At 38.4% G+C, this 22,239-nt stretch overlaps 1 protein-coding gene across 1 annotated transcript in view; it reads right to left on the reverse strand.

The window, feature by feature from the left end:
• RBL2 (RB transcriptional corepressor like 2) overlaps positions 1 to 22,239 on the reverse strand; it is a 58,038-nt gene that overhangs the window by 30,061 nt on the left and 5,738 nt on the right. The window contains 9 exon segments of the mRNA XM_017874633.1: positions 297 to 406; positions 2,501 to 2,667; positions 7,813 to 7,999; positions 8,877 to 8,941; positions 9,035 to 9,195; positions 10,786 to 10,931; positions 15,478 to 15,540; positions 19,549 to 19,614; positions 19,616 to 19,747. Coding sequence (XP_017730122.1) covers positions 297 to 406; positions 2,501 to 2,667; positions 7,813 to 7,999; positions 8,877 to 8,941; positions 9,035 to 9,195; positions 10,786 to 10,931; positions 15,478 to 15,540; positions 19,549 to 19,614; positions 19,616 to 19,747 — 1,097 coding nt within the window.

Here is a 22,239-nt window from a genome sequence, read left to right on the forward strand (position 1 = left end):
TCCTTATGTTTTTATTTAATTTCAATTTTAAAAAAAAAAAAAAAAAAAAAAAAAAACTAAAGATTTGCAGATAAAAAAGCATCAGAAGTCCATTAAAATAAAAATACCACTCTAAAATTTCTATCTTACTGAGAAGGGCTCAGAAATCACTTGGTTGACCAGAAAAACTGGACAGCCATATCCTAGCCCTCAGTCTAAAGTCATAAATCTTTTCCTCATCTTTCTTAGTTAGTAAGAAATGACTCCATTTAGTTAAACTTCAAACATAAGAGCAGAATAACCATATTAAACCTTACCTTTAGCACAATTACTGAAATCCTCATCTGGCTGGAAATGCTGAGAATATATTTCAAACATTTCTTTCAGTCTGTTAGCAATAGCCTGGGTTGGATCTCTGGAACACGTCCTAAAAAGGTAATGAGAAATAACATAATTTAAAGGTCCTGGCAAGTCACAAGGGGATAAAATGTTTCTATAATTTCACTAACATGTAAATATAAAACACTCTGAACAGAAACTATACACTTCCCAAATTAATCCAAGAGATCCTATACTTTCTTTTCAAAGGTGGTGGTATTACCAGTTGGAATGAAAAAAAAACTTTTCTTGTGTGGGGCTACACCTTTTATTTTATATATTTATTTATTTTTTGAGACAGCTTGCTCTGTCATCCAGGATGGAATGCAGTGGTGCAATCTTGGCTCACTGCAACCTCCAGCTCCCAGGTTCAAGTGATTCTCCTGCCTCAGCCTCCAAGTAGCTCGGACTGCAGGCACCTGCCACCACGCCCAGCTAATTTTGGTATTTTTAGTAGAGATGGCCACGTTGGCCAGGCTGGTCTTGAACTCCTGGCCTCAAGTGATCCACCTGCCTCAGACTCCCAAAGTGTTAGGATTATAGGAATGAGCCACCTCGCCCGGCCGGGGCTACACCTTTCACTGCAGGAAGTTTAGCAACCTTGGCCTCGGCCCATTCGATGTCTATGACTGTCCCCCACCTGTCCTTCACATCCCCCAGTCACTGATGATCCAAAATTGCCCTTAACTACTTCCGTAGAGGGCAGTACAACTCCCATTAAGAACACCTGGAAGAAAATAGAATGAAGGGGTGTAACACCCATACTACAGACTCATATAATCTGTTCCTGGCATTCTACATTTTTTCCCACAAATGAGGTTTATTTCAGTCTTTTTATTATTAGAAAGGAATATATGTTCAATGCAGAAGCATTATACAAATTATCACCATGTAAGCTTTTGTAACAACTGTTTTATCTTGATCACATATATATATATAATTATATACATATTCTTTGTGAAAATGAAGTTCAAAAAATTATAAAGAGAATAAAATCAATTATAGTCCTGCTAGACGTAACTATTGAATACATATATAAGCAGAAGTTTTCTGGGAACATACACACAAATACCTTTCTACAAAAACAGGACCCTTTATTTTACCTAGTATTTACTGGTAATATTTAACCCCACTAATGGTACCTAAGATTTAAAATGCTGTTATGCCTAGTTAGAAACTGTAAAGAGATCTGGAAGATACAGAGATTAAGATGGCTTCTGAAATGTATTTACAAAATGCTTCTAAATTCAAGGCAAACAAGGTGCATCTGAAAAACATGACTCAGGAAGAGGCCACAGAGATATAACTTGTTAAGTATAAATCACAATCAAGTTTATGAATAAAGTAGACTTCACGAAAATGTAAAGGAAAAGTAGTTGGCATTTAAGAAGCCTGGCTATGAGTGGGAAATTACTTATGTGTCCATATAGGGTCTTCTTGATATACCACCATCAGAAATAAAATGGGGTCCTTTTGGGTCTACGTCATCATATCATAAGGTTTTAGGACTGAGAGAGACCTTGGAGGTAACTTTTCAAATCAGCTTGCCAAAGGTTATGCGTAAGAGGATGAGATTCAGCCTACTGGGCTTTTAACTAAAACTCAGTGATATTCCTACCAGTCTCAGGGAGATCAAAGAAACTAAATGCAGTGAACTTCCTTTCCAGGATAAGGATGTTTTATAGAGTTTACAAAAGTTACAGTGGTTTTTGTCCTGCTTTATGAACATGTGGAACTCCATTAATCTTTTCAAATCTGAGTCACCCTTCAGAACTTACCTCAGGTTCAACCCTCTTCACAAAGGCCTTTGACAATTCCCATCTTCACTGAGCTTCCCTCTGCCCCCACCCACCACTCTCTGAAATCTTGAAAGAACAGTTGGCAAAGACAGTTCTGTGCTTTATTCTACAGTGTCTGGTGTTATCAGTTACTGGGTCTTGTATTATATTAAAAAAATCTGAGGAAAGAAGATCTTCCACTTATACATCTTATTTCTAGGTCCTCTACAGACTTACAACAGGACTCAGTATACAATTGATACAAAATTATTCATGGGTGAATTAAGGCATTAATAATGAAAAAATAGGAAACTGGAAAATGGTCAATAACCAAATCTTAGAAAGCAGACAGGGCTCAAACTAACCTGAGAATCTGTTCCAATTTCTCACTTGGTGCATTCCTGAGGCCTGTCAGCATGGTGTGAAGACGACTCAAGCTATGCGTAGCTGTAGAAACTGGGGTCACACAAGGGCTGTTCTCCTTAATGTACCTAACACCAGTTAGCGGTGTGGAGATTCTAAGTGCTTTGGACTAAAGAAAAAAACAGTTACATAGAAAAAAATTTCTAAAAGAACATTATTTTAGGCCAGAAAGACTTTAATTCACTTCACAAATGGGACTTCAAGCGAGTAAAACTTTATCTTTACAATATCAATACATTTGACTGACTCAAATGTCACCATTCTTGGAATTTAAACGTAACAGCATTAAGAGCTGCCAATATCCATGTGAAGATGAAGGCGTGAAAGAATAATTTGTATTTTAGCTAACTAAAAGTTTGTCTCTTAAAAGTTAAAACTCTAGGCCGGGCGCGGTGGCTCAAGCCTGTAATCCCAGCACTTTGGGAGGCCAAGACGGGTGGATCACGAGGTCAGGAGATGGAGACCATCCTGGCTAACCCAGTGAAACCCCGTCTCTACTAAAAAAATACAAAAAACTAGCTGGGCAAGGTGGCGGGCGTCTGTAGTCCCAGCTACTCGGGAGGCTGAGGCAGGAGAATGGCATGAACCCAGGGAGGTGGAGCTTGCAGTGAGCTGAGATCGCGCCACTGCATTCCAGCCTGGGCGACCGAGCAAAACTCCGTCTCAAAAAAGTTAAAACTCTAAAATAAGATATAGCTCCCTACATTCCCTCTTGTAAAATTTATGCTCAGAGGCAAAGATAAGCATTCTGCTCACCTGAAAAAACTAGGATTACTCTCAGCTCTGAGAAACAGAATTTCACAGTTCCCATCTACTGCTATTTTTGCACACACTCAAAGATAAAAGAAAATTGTGAATTAAATTTGGTTGAAAAAAATCCATTTAAGAAAAGCCTGCTGATGTGGTTTGGCTATGTCTGCATCAAAACCTCAACTTGAATTGTATTTCCCAGAATTCTCACATGTTGTATGAGGCACCCAGTGGGAGGTAAATGAATCATGGAGGCCAGTCTTTCCCGTTCTATTCTTGTGATAGTGAATACATCTCACGAGATCTGATGGGCTTATGAGGGGTTTCCGCTTTTGCTTCTTCCTCATTTTTCTCTTGCCACCGCCATGTTAAGAAGTGCCTCTCACCTCACACCATGATTCTGAGGACTCCCCAGCCACGTGGAACTGTAAGTCCAATTAAACCTCTTTTTGTTCCCAGTTTCAGGTATGTTTTTATCAGCAGCGTAAAATGAACTAATACACCCACTATCCAAATATTCAAATTTGCTTCAGAGAGAGAGAATAAAATGAACATTCCCTAAAAAGGCAACTTGATGCAGAACAGCCTTCATTGGTCTTCCTAGCCCTCCTCTACCTTTGGTTACAAGAATCTATCACAGTTTTTCCCATTAAAGTAGACAGGTCTTCAGAGAAACAAGTTAAAGTCAACACTCTTGACAATAAATATAGAAAAGACGTGACTTGGTGTCAAAGGAGCTAGTAAAACATCTTTCTGATTTTTCAAATAAACTCTGAAAGGTTAAGATAACTTAACAGTGTCTTTTAATATTCAAGATAAACCAAATTTCCCTGTGTATTACATGTACTTATTCTAATTTTTTAAAAAACCTAGCAAAATTTTCACCTGGCAACAGAGCCAACTATTCAAGTTTCCTAAGATATAGAAAAGCACAGAAATTTACTATATATAGAAACAAACCTACATGTTTTCTCTGTCTTAAAGTGCAATACAACTAAGACTTCCACTTTGTTTCAAAGAAATTCATTCTATAATTAAATCAATAAAATGATCTGGGTAGATGGATTGCATTCAAAAGGCTGCTCCCTGCCTTACAAGGTTTCTTGCAGCCACCTACTTCACTATGCATGAACCAAAACCTACATTGGGAAGCACCGGGAGGGAAAAACACCTTGTACATGAACAGGAGAATCAACAGCAGCCAGCAGCATATAACCACATCACCCACAGGCAGCAATAGTTTCACAGAGGAAACTAGGTGTGACAACCACAAACAGCTTCCTGCCAGAGTCCTCAAGGTCAACATGGTGTTTCTTGGTAGCACTGTGCTTAGCTTAGAGCTTCCTGTTCATTCTGATCAAGAGGAATCTTTAACTTGGGTGCAAATATTAAGTCGGTATCTTAAAAATATTTGGATGTTCCTTCTCCAAATAAAGACTTAAAAATTTGGAGTGACTCTGAGCTTTGCCCTTAGTCCTCTTTTATTCTCTCTTATTTCATACCTCTAAGTAATCTCTCCTCATTTTAGAGCTTTAAAAGCCATCTACAGTTGGGCGCGGTGGCTCATGCCTGTAATCCCAGCACTTTGGGAGGCCAAGGCAGGCAAATCATGAGGTCAGGAGTTCAAGACCAGCCTGACCAACATGGTGAAATGCCGTTTCTACTAAAAATACAAAAAATTAGCCGGGCGTGGTGGCAGGCGCCTGTAATCCCAGCTACTCAGGAGGCTGGGGCAGGAGAATCGCTTGAACCTGGGTGGCAGAGGTCACAGTGAGCTGAGATTGCACCATTGCACTCCAGCCTGGGTGACAGAGTGAGACTCTGTCTCAAAAAAAAAAAAAAAAAAAAAAAAAAAGCCATCTGTATCCTGATGACCCTAGGACATATATACACAACCCCTAACCTCTACTGTGAACTGTGAACTCCGGTCTTCTATTCCACAACTGTCTATTCAACTTCTCTACTAGGATGCTTAAAAGACATCTCAAATTTAACATGCTAATAACCCTAACCTTTAATTCCCCTTCCCCCAGACTTGCTCTTCCCTCTTAATAAATTTCAGTAGTAAATGTTCCCGGAATGTCTACTATGTGCCAAGCGCTGCATACAACATTGGTCACAGCCTTCGTGAAGCTTATATTCTAATGCAAGGAGACAGGCAATAAATAATTCTTTCTACCTACCTCCCTACTTACTGTCAGACAGTGATAAATACGAAGAGAAACACTAGCAAGCAGAGTCGGGGGAAAGGAAGTTGGGGAGGATGTTGTGGTTATTATTGACATAGCAGTCAGGTTATCAGAAACCAGAATGAAGTGAGAAGGAAGCCACATTAATATCTTGAAGTAATACATTTTAGGCAAAGGGAATTGCAAAGGCAAAGGCTTTGTGTTGCAGGCATGCTTGGCATATCTGAAGAACAAAAAAGGAGGTTAATGTGGCATTAGTGGGTGAGGAGGGAGGATAGTAGTAGATGAATTCAGAGAGAGCCAGGGCCAGATAACTTACGACCTCACAGGCACCTGTCAGGATTTTAGCTTTTATACCATTCACCCAACTGGAGACATCACTGTTCTCTTTTTCTCAAACCCTAGATCCAAACCATCAGTAAATCCTGTGGGTGCTATCTCCAAAATATGGCCCAGATACAAACCATTCTCTGAAGCAAGCCACCATAAACTATTGCCAGAATCACTCCAATAGCTTAACTCCCTACTTCCACCCTTGTCTCGAACCCCACTTTCCCACAAGACCTTTAAAAATGTAAATCAGTCATTCTTCTTAATAACACCCTTTTAATGGCTTTCATCTCAATCACAGCAGAAGCAAAAGTTCTTATGATGGCTTCCAAAGCTTACATGGTCTGTCTGGCTCTCTTGTTCTTCCCTCTTCCTTGCACTTCTTTTTCTTCTCGTTTTTTCTCTTTTTTTGAAAGACAGGCTCTTGCTCTGTCACCCAGGCTGGAGTGCAGTGATGCGATCACAGCTTACTGCAGCCTGCAACTCCTGGGCTCAAGGGATCCTCCTGACTCAGCCTCGCAAGTAGCTGAGCCCACAGGTGGATACAACCATGGCCAGCTAATTTTTTGTATTAATATTTTATGTAGAGACAGGGTCTCGCTTTGTTGCCCAGACTTGTCTTGAATTCCTGGGCTCAAGCAGTCCTCTGCCTCAGTCTCCCAATGTGCTAGGATTACAAGCATGAGCCACCACACCTGGCCTCCCCTCACTTCTTACCACTTTTTCCCCTCACTGTATTCCTACCACACTGTCATTCTCACTGTTCCTCCAAAAAGCTACTCCTGTTCCAATCGCACAGCTTTGCATTTGTTATGCTCTCAGCTTCGAATACATTTCCCCAGCTATTCATATGGCTTGTTTCCTTGCTTACTTCTGGTGTGTGACACCCTTATCAACCACCTTACCTACAACAGACCACCCATCCCATTCTCACCTCCCCTCAATATTTTGTATTACTACTTTTTACTTTCTTCATCTGTCATCACCCAACATACCATGTATTTACTTGGTTATCTCCTGTCCATCTCCCCACACNAATACATTTCCCCAGCTATTCATATGGCTTGTTTTCCTTCTTACCTCTGGTGTGTGACACCCTTATCAACCACCTTACCTACAACAGACCACCCATCCCATTCTCACCTCCCCTCAATATTTTGTATTACTACTTTTTACTTTCTTCATCTGTCATCACCCAACATACCATGTATTTACTTGGTTATCTCCTGTCCATCTCCCCACACTGGAATATAAGCTTCTTTAGAACAGGGTTCTCGTGGCTATTTTGTTCACTGCTGTATCTCCAGTGTCCAGGACACAACCTGACATATAAAATGCTTTAGGAATATTTGTTGAATGAATAAGCAGACCAGTCTCAAGTCTGAAGCAGCTCACTTCCAGGTGAATTGGCTCTTGGATTACCCAGTGTCTCTGGGGGCACTTGCCAGAAGTTTAGTGTTTTCTGTTACTACCACATAGCAGAAGGGAAACTCATGGCCTGCATCACCCTAAGTGTCTGTTTGAAAAAATACCATGTGGTCCTGAAATTCAGTTTAAAATAATTTCCTTAAAGACTGTAGATCCTCAGTTTCTCCAGTCTCTTAAATGAAGGCCCCAAGCAGGTCAATTATCACTTTCTAAATGCCTAAAAGTAGTACATATAAGACTATATATTACTGTGTTCACTACATATAAGACTATATATTACTGGCCCATCTTTTTAAAACCAACAATTATCAGCATGACACGTTTGTTTAAATTTATATTAATTTCTCTTTTTCTCAGACCTCAGTAAAATGAATGAAAGTTGATATTAACAAATCAAATATCATAGAGATACCTTTTTCAATTAAGAGAAGTATGATGAGAATTTTCTCCTTCATACTGTAGGCAAGTAAAACACAAACATGAAATTACCAAAATAAAAAAGAACCCCTGGCTTAACTCCTCCTGTATTTCTACTCTTCTGGTGTGGCTAAACTCACCTTGTCAAAATGCTGCTGTAAGATGTTTTTCATCTGCACCCTTTCAGCAGTCTCTGTTCCTGAACCAGTGTTCAGACACCTTGAGAGAGTCCCAATTTCCTCTTCAGCATCCTCTCCGAGAAATATCCGCTCATCTAAATTCCCAACAGATAAAACATACTCCTCATAGGCCTTATTGATGGCTTTACTATAGGAAAAACAAATACAGACAAAATGTACTCTCTCACAGAACTGCCATTTCAATTAATTATTTCATTTTTTTATTTACTAAAAGTTCTAACAATTTTTTGAAAGTTAAACTTTGGTAGGGTAACTTGTAGTTATAAAAACTGGATAGTATAGCTGGGCGCAGTAGCTCACACCTGTAATCCCAGCATTTTTGGAGGCCGAGGCAGGTGGATCACGAGGTCAGGAGTTCGAATCCAGCCTGGCCAGTATGGTGAGACCCTGTATCTACTAAAAATATAAAAATTAGCTGGGCATGGTGGCACGCGCCTGTATTCACAGCTACCCATGAGGTTGAGGCAGAAGAATTGCTTGAACCCAGGAGGTGGAGGTTGCAGTGAGCCGAGATTGTACCACTGCATTCTAGCCTGGGCGACACAGTGAGACTCCAGCTTAAAAAACAAAACAAAAACTGGATAGTATCACATGTAATCTTGCTATCCCCATGCTCATCCATCTCACAGTACAAGTATTTTGCTGACAGTGTTTCAGCTGCTGGTAGGTGCAGCTTCTGGTGAGAAGCTTAACTGTCTAGCTGCTCTAGCCATCCCTGGAGACTTCCACACTTACACATCATCAATTTTCACCCATACAGTTCCAAAATAATTTATTTCAAAATTTATAATCCAGAAGCTTAATGAAACTTCAAAGAACAGCCATACAATTTTGAACACATTTAAAAAGTGTGCTTATATTAGGTGACAGAATTTTTGCTTCCCCGTATTCTCTCACAAAACATATTCTCAGTTTCCAGAGTACAAACAATAAAAACACTAACCTCTGAAGTTTCCTAAGTATACAATTTAAAATATTAAAACATTTTATACAGAAGTACTTACAAACTCTCTCCAAAGTTTCCAGGTTCTAGAAACCCAGTAAGATTTTCTTCTTTTCCCTTAAGGAGCTATGATAAAAGAAGAGATCCTTAAGTCGTCATGTTAAATCAAGTTTTTCTCCAGAAAACATTTTCACGTTATTTCTTTGCTACTTAACAAACCTTTTTTTCATAAAGTTTCCTAATATAGGGTTTCCAGAAATGTTCCTTTATCCCCTTTGCTTCCAAAACTAGGCCATCATGTAAGGAACACAGTTTTTCAATGATACAAGGGGGGTCAGAGGAAGGTTTAGAATCCTTAGCATGAAAATCTTCAGACAGGCCTATGGTGTACAGAATCAAAAACAGAGATATCAGCATACAATAAGCCAATTTGTAATAAACTTAACATTTTATTTATAATCAGTATACCACTTAGCATATGAATGTATAGGAAACAGTATATATGCGTCTATTTTAACCCTGAGAATTTGTCAAAAAATGGCAAATAGAAGTAAAGTGTATCATTACTCGAAAGATTTCAGTTATTCAATTATCTATGTAGAGATGGTTAAGGGAAACTTAAAACTTAAATTTTAGGATATTAAATTTTAGGATACTAAGATTTAAAAACCACAAAAATAAAATATAACTTTGCAAGTAAGTCTACTTTTAAACAAAAAACACCACTTTAAAAAAATTACACTGTTCTGAGATTATACACTTTAATTTGAATGTATTAGATGTATTTCACACTAATTTACAGTTTATTCTTGCCCTAGACTCAGCACAAAAGAAAAAAAATCAAATGAAAATAAAAGAGGTAAAGGTCGGGCATTCCTATAATCCACTTTGGGAGGCCAAGGTGGGTGCATTACTTGAGTCCAGGAGTTTGAGACCAGCCTAGGAAACATGGCGAAACCCCATCTCTACTAAAAAATACAAAAAATTAGCTGGGTGTGGTGGTGTATGTCTGTAGTCCCAGCCACCTGGGAGGCTGAGATGAGAGGATCATCTGAGCCCAGGAGGTTGAGGCTGCAGTGAATTGTGATTGCACCACTGCACCCCATCCTGGGTGACAGAGTGAGACCCTGTCTCAAAACAAATTCTTTTAATTAAAAAAAAAAAAAAAGGTAAAAGTGAAAGGGAATATAAAAGGGAATTAGGACAGAAATGCAAGAAAGAACAGAAAAGAATATGAGGAACATTAAATTTACCATACCAGGAGCAACTGAAGTAACTAACTCCACTAATTTTAAAAATCTACCTTGATAGACAAGCTGAAATTTTAACTGAAATCACCTCAAAACTGAGAATCACCCAGAATCCTATTACAATATTACTCCAATAGCAGCAGCAATATTTATTTTAACTCTATACACACTTTTTAATATTTGCTTTGAAAATCATAATTTGGGCTAACTACTTACCATTCATAGAAATTATATACCTAAGTTCTATTAAATGCAATGCCAAAATCATCATTTCCATATATGTTAGTTTAAAAGATGAAAGTTCATTTTATTTATTTTAGAACCATAACTATTCTTCCGTACCAAAATTTGAAATACGATTCTTTCAGCAAATTCTTTTTGATCTCCTACGATGTGTCAGGCACAAAGTTTGCCAATGTAGAAAAACACTATCGGCTTTAATGTCATCTTTGCAACTCTGAGTTTCTAAATGCCTTCTCCTTGTTGAGTATATATTTCAGAAATTTCTAAAGTTGTCATTTAAGACTTTAAACTTCGTGGTATCTGCAAATGTTTTCCAAAATATTTTACAGGAAGCTTGACTCTTAGTTATAAGTACCCTGGATAACTGTAATGACAGGAGCTTTTCAAAATACTGATGATAGGAAACCTGTACAACTCCAAGGGTAAACATAACACAGAAATGCAGATGGCCCAAAAATCTTTGATTTACAAACCTACCTTTAAAATTAGGGTTCACAAGTTCTTTACGATTAGAACACTGAAGTGCATTTCCATAAACTAAGTCCAAAGCACACAGCAGCAGGTGATAAGAATTGACCAAATCATCACTTATCATGGGGAAATTACCTGAAGGATTATAAGCACTTATAGAGTTAAATTAGCATTGAGTTTATAACATTTTAAAAACAATTTTTTCCTTTAATTATTATGACATTACAAAACATTGTACAAAATTGACTCATTACAATAAGTGTTTTGGCAAATTTAAATTTTGAGATATTACTCTTATATCTTAATAAATATATATATATATATGTATGTATGTATTTTTTTTTTTTTAAGAGACAGAGTCTTGGTGGGTCACCCAGGCTGGAGTGCAGTGGTATGATCATGGCTCACTGCACCCTCAACATCTTGGGCTCAAGGGATCTTCCTGTCTCAGCCTCCTGGGCAGCTGAAATTACAGGCACACACCACCACACATGGCTAATTTAAAAAGTTTTTTTAGAGATGGAGTCTTGCTATGTTGCCCAGGCTGATCTCAAACTCCTGGACTCAAGTGATCCTCCTGCCGTGGCCTCCCAAAGTGCTAGGATTACAGGTGTAAACCACTATGCCTGGCCTTTAATAAACAGCTTAGTGAAAACTATAACTTTACTAAAAATGCCATTCATTCATTCATTGTTTATTAAATACCTAGTAGCTGACTAAAACTTTATCATTGGTCTTTGAAAATTCTGAACACTAAAAATTCATAAATTATCTCAAACTGTAAGAAACTGTTTTGCATGAAGACATTTTTCTGTCATGAAAATTATTAGAAATACTTAGGAGACAGCCAAAAAAATCATTCATATAATTATTCTCATATACATTTTTTTTTTGAGGCAGAGTCTCGCTGTCGCCCAGGCTAGAGTGCAGTGGCACAATCTCAGCTCACTGCAAGCTCTGCCTCCCAGGTTCATGCCATTTCTCATATACATATTTTTAAAAGACCAGAACTTTTGATCAGACTCCAACAGTAACATTTTTAATACTTTTCTATATAATCTCAGACAAATTAATGCAACAGGAGTACCATTAAATATCTTTCAATTCCAGAGTTAATAATCCCAAGAATAATTTGCCGATGCTTGGTAACAAGGAAATAAAAAATCAAAAACCTAAACTGACAGAAACATGTCATTTCTGCAGTGCTGGTTGAACTCTAACACTGAACGCATTTTTACATGTAGTTAAGCCATTTTATTATTATCTTAATTTCCTAGAAATTAAGATTTCTAGTTATTTTATAACTTCAAGCCCATCCCTTTTTTGGTTAAACACCGCACATGCATGCTTCATGGTGATTTTACATTCTTGTAACATCAAATTCAATTTAAATAGCTAACATGCATATGAAGAATTATTTCCAAACCTTAGCGTTTTCACACTTAATGCCTACCCAAGTGTATATGTACACACACACACCCCCGCAGCTTTGTTTCAGGTTTCCCTTTCTCTCTGTTCCTCCAAAGAAAGTTACTACTTACCTCAGCACATACAAAACAATTCTTTTTTTTGCATAGATGGAAACATTCAACAAATCAACTTAAATGAATTAAAGAGAAAAAAAATTCTTCTGTTGCCAAAGAGGCAAATGATAATCAACACATTAAACTGTGCATTGATATAGCCAAACCAACTTGCTTGGTTCTTCTATAAAGAGGTTTACTATTAAAATATACTTGGTTTCTCATGTTAAAAAAAAAGGAAGTAAGTAGCACCTATCGATTTCAAGCTACAAAGCCCATCACACCAACAAGCCTAAACTTGTTACTGGTGTGCACTTGCCATAGAAGGCAAAAGAAAACAGCAGCACTGTAACGTCTAATAAAAAGCTGAAATGCCCCTAGAGACCAGAATCTAATTTAATTTAAATTCTAGGACTCTCTCAACATGACGTATTTTATATTTCAAATCCTGACCTTACAAATAAATCTGACTCTGTGTGAGATATTTTATCTTTTAATCAACAAAGATAACAAGTAAATAGAAATGTTTCATCTCCGGAGTTGGCTTGTCATTAGAAAGGTGGCTACAAAAGAGTAACCCTTTCCCCAAAATAAATAAGAACTGAATTAAAGCAATTAAATGACTGTTAGAAAAGATCACCGTGCATTATAAAAGATCAGCGGTGGATTGTGAGAGGACAAAGATTCTTTGTTTTTTGAGACAGGGTCTCGCTCTGTCGCCCAGACTGGAGGCGCAATCTCAGCTCACTGCAGCCTCCGCCTCCCAGGTTGAAGCAATTCTCCCACCTCAGCCTCCCAAGTAGCTAGGATTCCAGGCATATGCCACCATGCCCAACCCACAAAGGTTCTTAAGGTGGAATTACTATAAACTGAATTAATGAGATAAAATTCAAACACTGAGCTAATTACAGAGAAAAAACCACCCCAGCGGGTCCAGTGAGAACAAAATAAGGACAATGAAATTATTTTTTATTGTATTGTACATATTATATACAGTACCAAATATATTTACTTCTAAGTACACATATGCCATAAGAGACAAACAAAACAGATAAAAATCCTAGAAGTCAGACATACTTGCCCAATACAATCATATGAAAAGATTACCATCATATATAATAGCAGTCACACATTCTAAAATTTGTAGCCACTGTAAAAATGGTTTATATACTCCAAAACCTTTATTTCATGCCACTGATCATGTCGCCTTTGTCATCACTAAAGAAACATGCCAGTGTCATGTATAACAGAAGATTTTTCTCTTGAATCAAGCATGCAGCTTAGGGAAGGAAGGACGGCAGCTCTCACCCTAACTAACTAGAGAGGGACCAGTTGTAATTAAGATAAATCAAACCTGGAGACCAACAATATCACACATTCTTCCCAGAGGCCTTCACAGCCAGTATGAAACTAAGAACCAGGAACCAGGAGATCTGAGTTCAAATCTTAGCTTTGTTGCCAGCAGCTAGTTTCTGGGCTCAGCTGCCTCATCTTTAAAGTAACTAAGCTGGCTGAGCACGGTGGCTCACACCTGTAATCTCAACACTTTGGGAGGCCGAGGTGGCGGATCACTTGAGGTCAGGAGTTCAAGACCACCCTGCCCAACATGGTAAAACCCCAACTCTACTAAAAATACAAAAATTAGCTGGGTATAGTGGTGCATGCCTGCAACTGCAGCTACTCAAGAGGCTGAGGCACAAGAATCACTTGAACATAAGAGGCAGAGGTTGCAACAAAGCAACCTGGGCAACAAAGCAAGACCCTGTCTCAAAAATAAGAATAAAAATAAAAAATAAAGTAAGTAAGTTAAGCTAGGCCAGGTGCGATGGCTCACACCTATAAGTCCAGCACTTTGGGAGGCCAAGGCAGGTGGATCATGAGGTCAGGAGTTCAAGACCAGCCTGGCCAAGGTGGTGAAACCCCGTCTCTACAAAAAACTATAAAAAATTAGCTGGGCACGGTGGCAGGCACCTGTAATCCCAGCTACTTGGGAGGCTGAGGCAGGAGATTGCTTGAACCCGGGCAGCAGAAGTTGCAGTGAGCCAAGATTGCACCACTGCACCCCAGCCTGGGCGACAGAGTGAGACTCCGTCTCAAAAAAAAAAAAATTAAGCTAGTTAATCTAATAATGAGAATCTCTCTTATATTTATGAAACTCCTTCCAGCTCTATGATTCTTTGTTAACTTTGCATTTTATTGAGCTATCTTAATGGCAAAGGCATTCCACATAGTATAAAGAAGAAACCTATGTAATAATATAACTGCACTTTCCTATCTACTTTAGATTACTAAAAATTATTTCTACATAGAAATATAAAAAGGAACCGGGTGCCATGGCTCATGCCTATAATCCCAGCACTTTGGGAGGCCAAGGTGGGCAGATCACCTGAGATCAGGAGTTCGAGACCAGCCTGGCCAACATGGTGAAATCCCATCTCTACTGAAAACACAAAAATTAGCTAGGCATGGTGGTGGGCACCTGTAATCACAGCTATTCGGGAGGCTGAGGCAGAATTACTTGAACCTGGGAGGTGTAGGCTGCAGTGAGCCGAGATTGTGCCACTGCAATCCACCATGGGAGACAGAGTGAGACTCCATCTCAAAATAAATAAATAAATAAATAAATAAATACAAAAAGGACAAAAAATAATAGAGACGTGTATTTCACTGAATGCAGACCTTGCGTAGGTCAAATGAGATGAGAATATGAAAAAAGGAAAGAAAATAAGTAGTATATAAAAGTATTTGACTAAGTATACTTATCTGAAAAAGATACAAAAAGAAAAAAAAAAACTGAACTGTCCTGAGGTAGATCAGTAATTGCACTCAAGTAAATAAGATACGTCTCATGAAAAATAGAGTTCACAATACAAGCATATACAGAATAATGTGTTTTCAGCTCATAATTTGAAAGAGTCGCTTTGGGTAGTAAAGATGTTGTATATAACAAAATTAAAGGACTTTCCATTTAATAAGAGAAGATTTGGATATTGTAAAGAAATCCAATAGATTCTTTGATAAAAAGGCAATACTTAAAAAAGAATCTAGGATTAAAACCCTTGAGAAAATTTTCAGTGAAAACCTTTTCCTGATACATGTTAGAAGCTGACAAAATTAATACCTACAAACGTAAACAGACGCATTAATATCTAAATAAATATTACTATTTTCTTACCTTTTGCATATATAAAAGCACCCAACAAAATGGAAAATTTCAGACACAGTACAGGGCTGTCGCCTTTGGGGGAAGAAAAAAAAAAGTCATGAGACAACAGAAGAATCAGAAAAAAAACATCCCAAATGACTATTATAAATTAGGTGTCAAATAAAACCCACAGTTAAAGGAGAGAGACCACATTCAGCTTCACATGGAAAACATGGACGTTCTGCCTCAACAAAATACTGGTAGGAAATAGCTGGGATCCAGGGAAAGAGCCCATTTCAAAGAAAAGAAAATTCTTAAAGAATTTTTTAAAGTTTTTTGAGGGCAAGATAGGTAAGGTGGAAAATAAAATGAATAAAAATAGTACTTTTGATGACATAGCAATGCTATGCTGCTTTAAGACCACTATATGCAGTCAGATACATCCTCATTTTTTCTCCTTTATCATAGCTAATGACCTGTATCCCTCCCTCCCTCCCTAAAGATATTCCAGACGATATCAAATCACAAAAGGCCTTTTTAATGTAAATTATGAGCTTCCTATAATTCCTTATACTTCCATCCATTAAGAGTACCTGTTGTATATTGCCAAGTTGTCTGCTAAAGTTTCAGACCTGCTTTAAGCTTGGCTTTTCTACCAAAACCTCTGACAACTTTTAGACAAGAAATCTGTGGTTTCCACATCCCAACAGCCTTATTCTAACAAGGTGCCGAGAGGAACGAAATTCCGTGGAGATTAGATTAGATTTAGTTCAGCATTACCATTAGCTAGGGTACACTTGCTCACCTGGACTTAGTCATTTCATCTGTCAAAAGATTATTCTATTTGGGTACAATACTGTACTTAATTCACCAGTCCATGGCAAGAATTAAATGTCAGTGTTCTGCTTTTAAAAGCAGCCTCTCTACCATAGGCGCATGATAAACTATTTCTAATTTGGTTGCCTACCAAAATAAAATTCAATTTTTTTTTTTAGCTTAACACTTAAGCTACTCTTAATTCTGGCTGTACAACTTGAGAATTCTAGGAAAAAAAAAAACTTGACTAACCTCCCACATTTTCTCTTGTTTTACTGCTTTTGTGTCTTTTTACATCTCTATTCCCTCTTGTAGTCATGGGACTTTTATAACACACTGCATTGCATGCACTGGAATCTTCATACCTGTCTCATCTCGCCGACTGTACTGTAAGCTCTCAGAAGACAGAGACTGTGGGGTTTGGTGTTTTAAAAATGCCTGTGTCCTAGGAAAATATCTAACTGTATTTCCTGTAGATATGTGCTAAATAAATAGTGACAAATTTTCAAATAGTGTGTGAGAGATGCAGGATACAGTCACAGTAAAGCACATGGGTTCTGCAGTCAGTTTCAACAAAAGCTCCACACTTAGTTGTGCGACTCTGGCCAAATTACTTAACCTCTCAGTGGCTTATTTTCTCTATCTGTAATAACAGTATGAGCATCACAAGGTTGTCAGAGGGATTAACTGAAGTAATACATATTGAAGTCTTAAGAGTCCCTGCCCCAAAACAAATGCTCAGTAAGTGCTATATACATCATGACTACAGGTAGCAGAAAGAGCTAATAGAAAGTATACAAAGTGATAAAAATGTAAAATCTCTAATAAAGTGATTTACTTTTTTTTTTTGAGATAAGGTCTTGCTCTGTCACCCAAACTGGAGTACAGTGGTATGATCACAGCTCACTGCAGCCTCAACCTCCCAAGCTCAAGTGATCCTCCCACCTCAGCCTCCCCAGTAGCTGGGACCACGGGTGTGAGTCACTATTCCAAGCTAATTTTTGTATTTTTTGTGGAAATGAAGTTTTGCCATGCTGCCCAGGCTGGTCTCAAACTCCTGGGCTCAAGTGATCCGTCTGCTTCAGACTCCCAAAGTGCTGGGATCAGGTGTGAGCCACTGCACATGGCCTTTTAAAATTATCTTAATTAGAATTAGGTAGTATACACATCCTAAGAAATATCGAAACAAGTGCAATCTGAAACTATTTTCCAGATACTCCAAAAAAAGAAGATATCTTCCTATAAATGATCACACTGGCCTCACTCAGACTCAACACAAAGCTTCTATCCAAACTTTAGAATACTTCATTATTTATTTATTTATTTAGTGATGAAGTCTCACGACCCAGGCTGGAGTGCAGTGGGGCGATCGCAGCTCACTGCAATCTCCGCCTCCTGGGTTCAAGCAATTCACCTGCCTCAGCCTCTCAAGTAGCTGGGACAACAGGCACATGCCACCATACCTGCCTAATTTTTGTATTTTTAGTGGAGATGGGGTTTTGCCACGTTGGCCAAGCTAGTCTTGAGCTCCTGACCTCAAGCAATCCACCTGCCTTGGCCTCCCAAAGTGCTAGGAGAATATGTCATTTTATTTATTTATTTATTAATAAAACGGAGTCTCGCTCCATTGCCCAGGCTGGAGTACAGTGGCGTGATCATGGCTCACTGCAACCTCCACCTCCGAGGTTCAAGTGATTCTTCCACCTCACCCTCCCAAGTAGCTGGGATTATAGGCACTCACTACCACACCCTGCTAATTTTTATATTTTTAGTAGAGATGGGGTTTCGCCATGTTGGCCAGGCTGGTCTCAAACTCCCGACCTCAAGTGATCCACCTGCCTTGGCCTCCCAAAGTGCTGGGATTACAGGCACTCAGCCAGAATATCTCCATTTATTTATTTATTTATTTGATGGAGTTTCATTCTTGTCGCCCAGGCTGGAGTGCAATGGTACAATCTTGGCTCACTGCAATTTCTGCCTCTCGGTTCAAGGCATTCTTCTGACTCAGTCTCCCGAGTAGCTAGGATTATAGGTGTGCACCACCACGCGGAGCTAATTTTTGTATTTTCAGTAGAGCTGGAGTTTTGCCATGTTGGCCAGGCTGGTCTTGAATTCCTGACCTCAGGTGATGTGCCCGCCTCAGCCTCCTAAAGTGCTGGGATTAGAGGTGTGAGCCACCCCACCTGGCTCAGAATACTTCATTTTAAACAGTCAATTCCCCAAAACTGTAAGTGAGCTAGACCAGATGCTTCTGTATCAGTGGTGCCATCTATATTAAAATGTAAATAGTTTTAGTTTTAAAAAATTTTTTTCCTCCTGCTTTGTCATTCCCCCATTTTATTTTTAAAAGGTTACACTTACTGTAAACATCCTTCACAGTCTGGGAAAACTTTTACATTTTAAGAGAAGCAAACATTATCTATTCTAGCCAAATAACTTTAACTCCTTTCCCTTTACATTTCTTGTCAACACTTTTCTAATTGTTAGAATTTTCATTTCTCCTTTATGAAAAAACTTTCAATGATAAAGAAGGAAAATGTGTATCCCATAACTGCCTTTATCTATGAGGAAAGGTAGAAAACACTGAGTCAGAGCATGCCTATAGACTTTGCAGAAGTGATCAGAAAGCACAAATTCATAATAGTTTCAGTTCTCCTGTCTTTTCCCAATCCAGTCTCTCTATTCATTAGAGACATCAAAATACTAGAGAAGTCATTTCAAGGGGATTATTTATTACTCAGTTTGACATAAAATAGTCTATACAGTCACTAGTAGAAAATATAGTGGTTAATATAGTGATCTGTATCTCGGGCAGTGCTCCCTTTGGCAGCACATATACTAAAATTGGTACAATACATTGATTAGCACGGCCCCTGTGCAATAAAAAATATATATATCTAGATACAGATACATCTCCAAGGCAGCTAAAGGGTGAAAATCCCTGAAGTCTGACTTGTACAGTTTGCATTTTTTGTTGCTTAAATGAAAAGGAAGGTTTCAGAACAAGGATCACTGAGGGAAAAATAATAATAAAATAAAATAAAACAACAAAAATGAAAGTTTATAGAAACAAAGACCCGTATACATTTAGCAACATGAAAAAAGCCAAACTCTTCATGGCTAACCCACAATGAAAAGCAAAAAAAGCATCATTAAAAGAAAACTATTGCGGAAAAAGATTTTTTAAATCTCCTTTCTTTTTTAAAACGAAAAGAAAACTAGCAAAATATTAACACTGCAGCACAGACTAATGTGTATTCCCGATGAACCAACACGAAAACCTACCGCTGTTTCCTTCCTCGCTGCTGACGAGGTTGCTCCTCTTGAGGGTATTTAAAGATGTCCTGAAAATGGGTTCATATTTCTTAAAATTACAGCAGAAACAGTGAAGTTTCTTTCTAATCTCTCAGTACGTTCTCTGAAATGTGGGGGTAGATTTGCCATATCTTCCCACTTCTTCATCTTATTAAAAAATTCGATTAAGCTGGTATTAAAGACAAACAATAAGATATTTCATAATTAACATAAAGGTAAAGTATACAAAAGTAAGTATTCAAAAGTAAATCAATATTATCTCATTAAATTATATTACTTTTAGACAGTGAAATAAAATCATAACTGGTGTCTCTGACTAGCTTAATTTCTTACAGATTGGTATATTCCTCTGATCCTCCAAATTAATTTTGTTTAGGTTACCTAAAGTATTTGTTAACTATGAAATATTTGAAAATACAAACCAAAATTAACAAGAGTAACCTAACCAACATTCACATTGGTTCACTGCCAGATTTTTAAAATGTTAACATATTGAATAAATTTTGTCATTTTTGCTTCAGTTCTTTTTTTTTTCTTTTAAGAGATAGGGTTTCGCTCTGTCACCCATGTTGGAGTTCAGTGGCAAGATCACAGCTCATTGCAGACTCCTGGGCTTGAGTGATCTCCAACTTTGGCTTCCCAGAACACTGTGATTATAGGTATGAGCCACCTCCCCAACTCCCCGCCACTTCAGATTTTTTTTTTAAACTAGCAACACTATAAAAACAGCCAAGACTAGGCACAGTGGCTCACACCTGTAATCCCAGCACTTTGGGAGGCCAAAGTGGGCGGCTCACAAGGTCAGGAGTTCGAAACCAGCCTGGTCAACATGGTAAAATCCCGTCTCTACTAAAAATACAAAAAATTAGCTGGGCGTGGTGGTGGGAACCTGTAATCCCAGCTACACAGGAGGCTGACGCAGGAAAATCACTTAAACCTGGGAGGCGGAGGTTGCAGTGAGCAGAGATCGCGCCACTGCACTCCAGCCCGGTGACAGTGCAAGACTCTGTCTCAAAAAAGAAAAGGAAAAAAAAAACATCAAAATTCCCATTTTATACTCCTCCCTAATCCTATCCCTACCCTTCTTCCCCAAAGATAAACACCATTCCAAAGTTGGTCTTAATCCTTCCTATGTTTTCACACTTACTACACATACACATGTATGCGTAAACAATAAGTAATATCTTATTACTTATTACGTGTTTTTTCATTTTATATAAATGGTATCATACTTCAGTGGTATTCTGCAACATGCTTTTTCACTCTCAATAACGTTTCTGACATTAATGTTTATACGTAAGATATATTCATTTTAATTGCTAAAAACATTCTTTCATATGAACACACAAGGATTTTTTGCATTCATCCCCCAACCTAAATTTAGGTTGTTTCTAATATTCCATGATAACAAAAAGTGTTGTAATGAAAACATCCTTATACACGTGTGCAGGAGTTTCTTTAGGGACTACTCCAAGAAGTAGAGTAAGAAAATGTGCACCTTCAATGTTACTAGATACCACCAAATTTCCTAGTAGTTATGCCAATTTTGACTTTCACCAATGTACACCAGCAATACAGAGTTCCTGGCTGAGCGCGGTGGCTCATGCCTGTAATCCCAGCACTTCCGGAGACCAAGGCAGGCGGATCACTTGAGGTCAGGAGTTTGAGACTAGCCTGGCCAACACGGTGAAACCCGGTCTCCACAAAAAATACAAAAATTAGTCAGGTATAGTGGAGTGTGCCTTTATCCCTGCTACTCTGGGAGGCTGAAGCATGAGAATCACTTGAACCTGGGAAGTAGAGGTTGCAATAAGTAGAGATCAAGCTACTGCACTCCAGCCTGGGCAGCAGAGTGAGACTCTATCTCAAAAAAAAGGAATTGAAAAATAAAAAACAGAGAGTTCCTGTTTCCCTGTACAGGGACCAAACTTGGCATAACAGACTTCAAATTTTCCCAATGATAAGAATAAAATGTTGGCCAGGCACAGTGGCTCACACCTGTAATCCCAGCACTCTGGGAGTCCAAGGTGGGTAGATCACCTGAGGTCGGGAGTTGGAGACCAGCCTGGCCAACACGGTGAAACCCCCTCTCTACCAAAAATACAAAAAATTAGCCAGGTGTGGTGGCGTGTGCCTGTAATCCCAGCTACTTGGGAGGCCAAGCCAGGAGAAGCGTTTGAACCTGGGAGGCAGAGATTGCAGTGAGCTGAGATCGCGCCCCTGCACTCCAGCCTGGGTGAAAGAGCAAGACTCCACCTCAAAAAACAAAAAAAAGAAATGTTATATTTTTACTTTGAAAGTCTTTATTAGTGACATTATCTTTTCTTGTATCTATTAGCTATATGAATTATAACCTTTGTGAAGTCATATTCTTTATTCCTTTTATTAACCCTGTTAGTAGTTCCTTATATAATTCTGGATACTGATTCTTTGGCCAATGTAACTCAGGATGGAGTTAAAGGTTAAAAAAAGATTACTAAAATTGACAATGTCAGCTAAAACATGACGTTGTGAATTATTTTATTTTATTTTATTTGGGATGGAGTCTCACTCTTGTCACCCAGGCTGGAATACAATGGTGCAATGATCTCGGCTCACTGCAACCTCTGCCTCCCAGGCTCAAGTGATTTTCCTGCCTCAGCTTCCTGAGTAGCTAAGATT

This window comes from Rhinopithecus bieti, unplaced genomic scaffold, assembly GCF_001698545.2.
Source record: "Rhinopithecus bieti isolate Rb0 unplaced genomic scaffold, ASM169854v2 scaffold_8911, whole genome shotgun sequence".
NCBI classification, from domain to species: domain Eukaryota; kingdom Metazoa; phylum Chordata; class Mammalia; order Primates; family Cercopithecidae; genus Rhinopithecus; species Rhinopithecus bieti.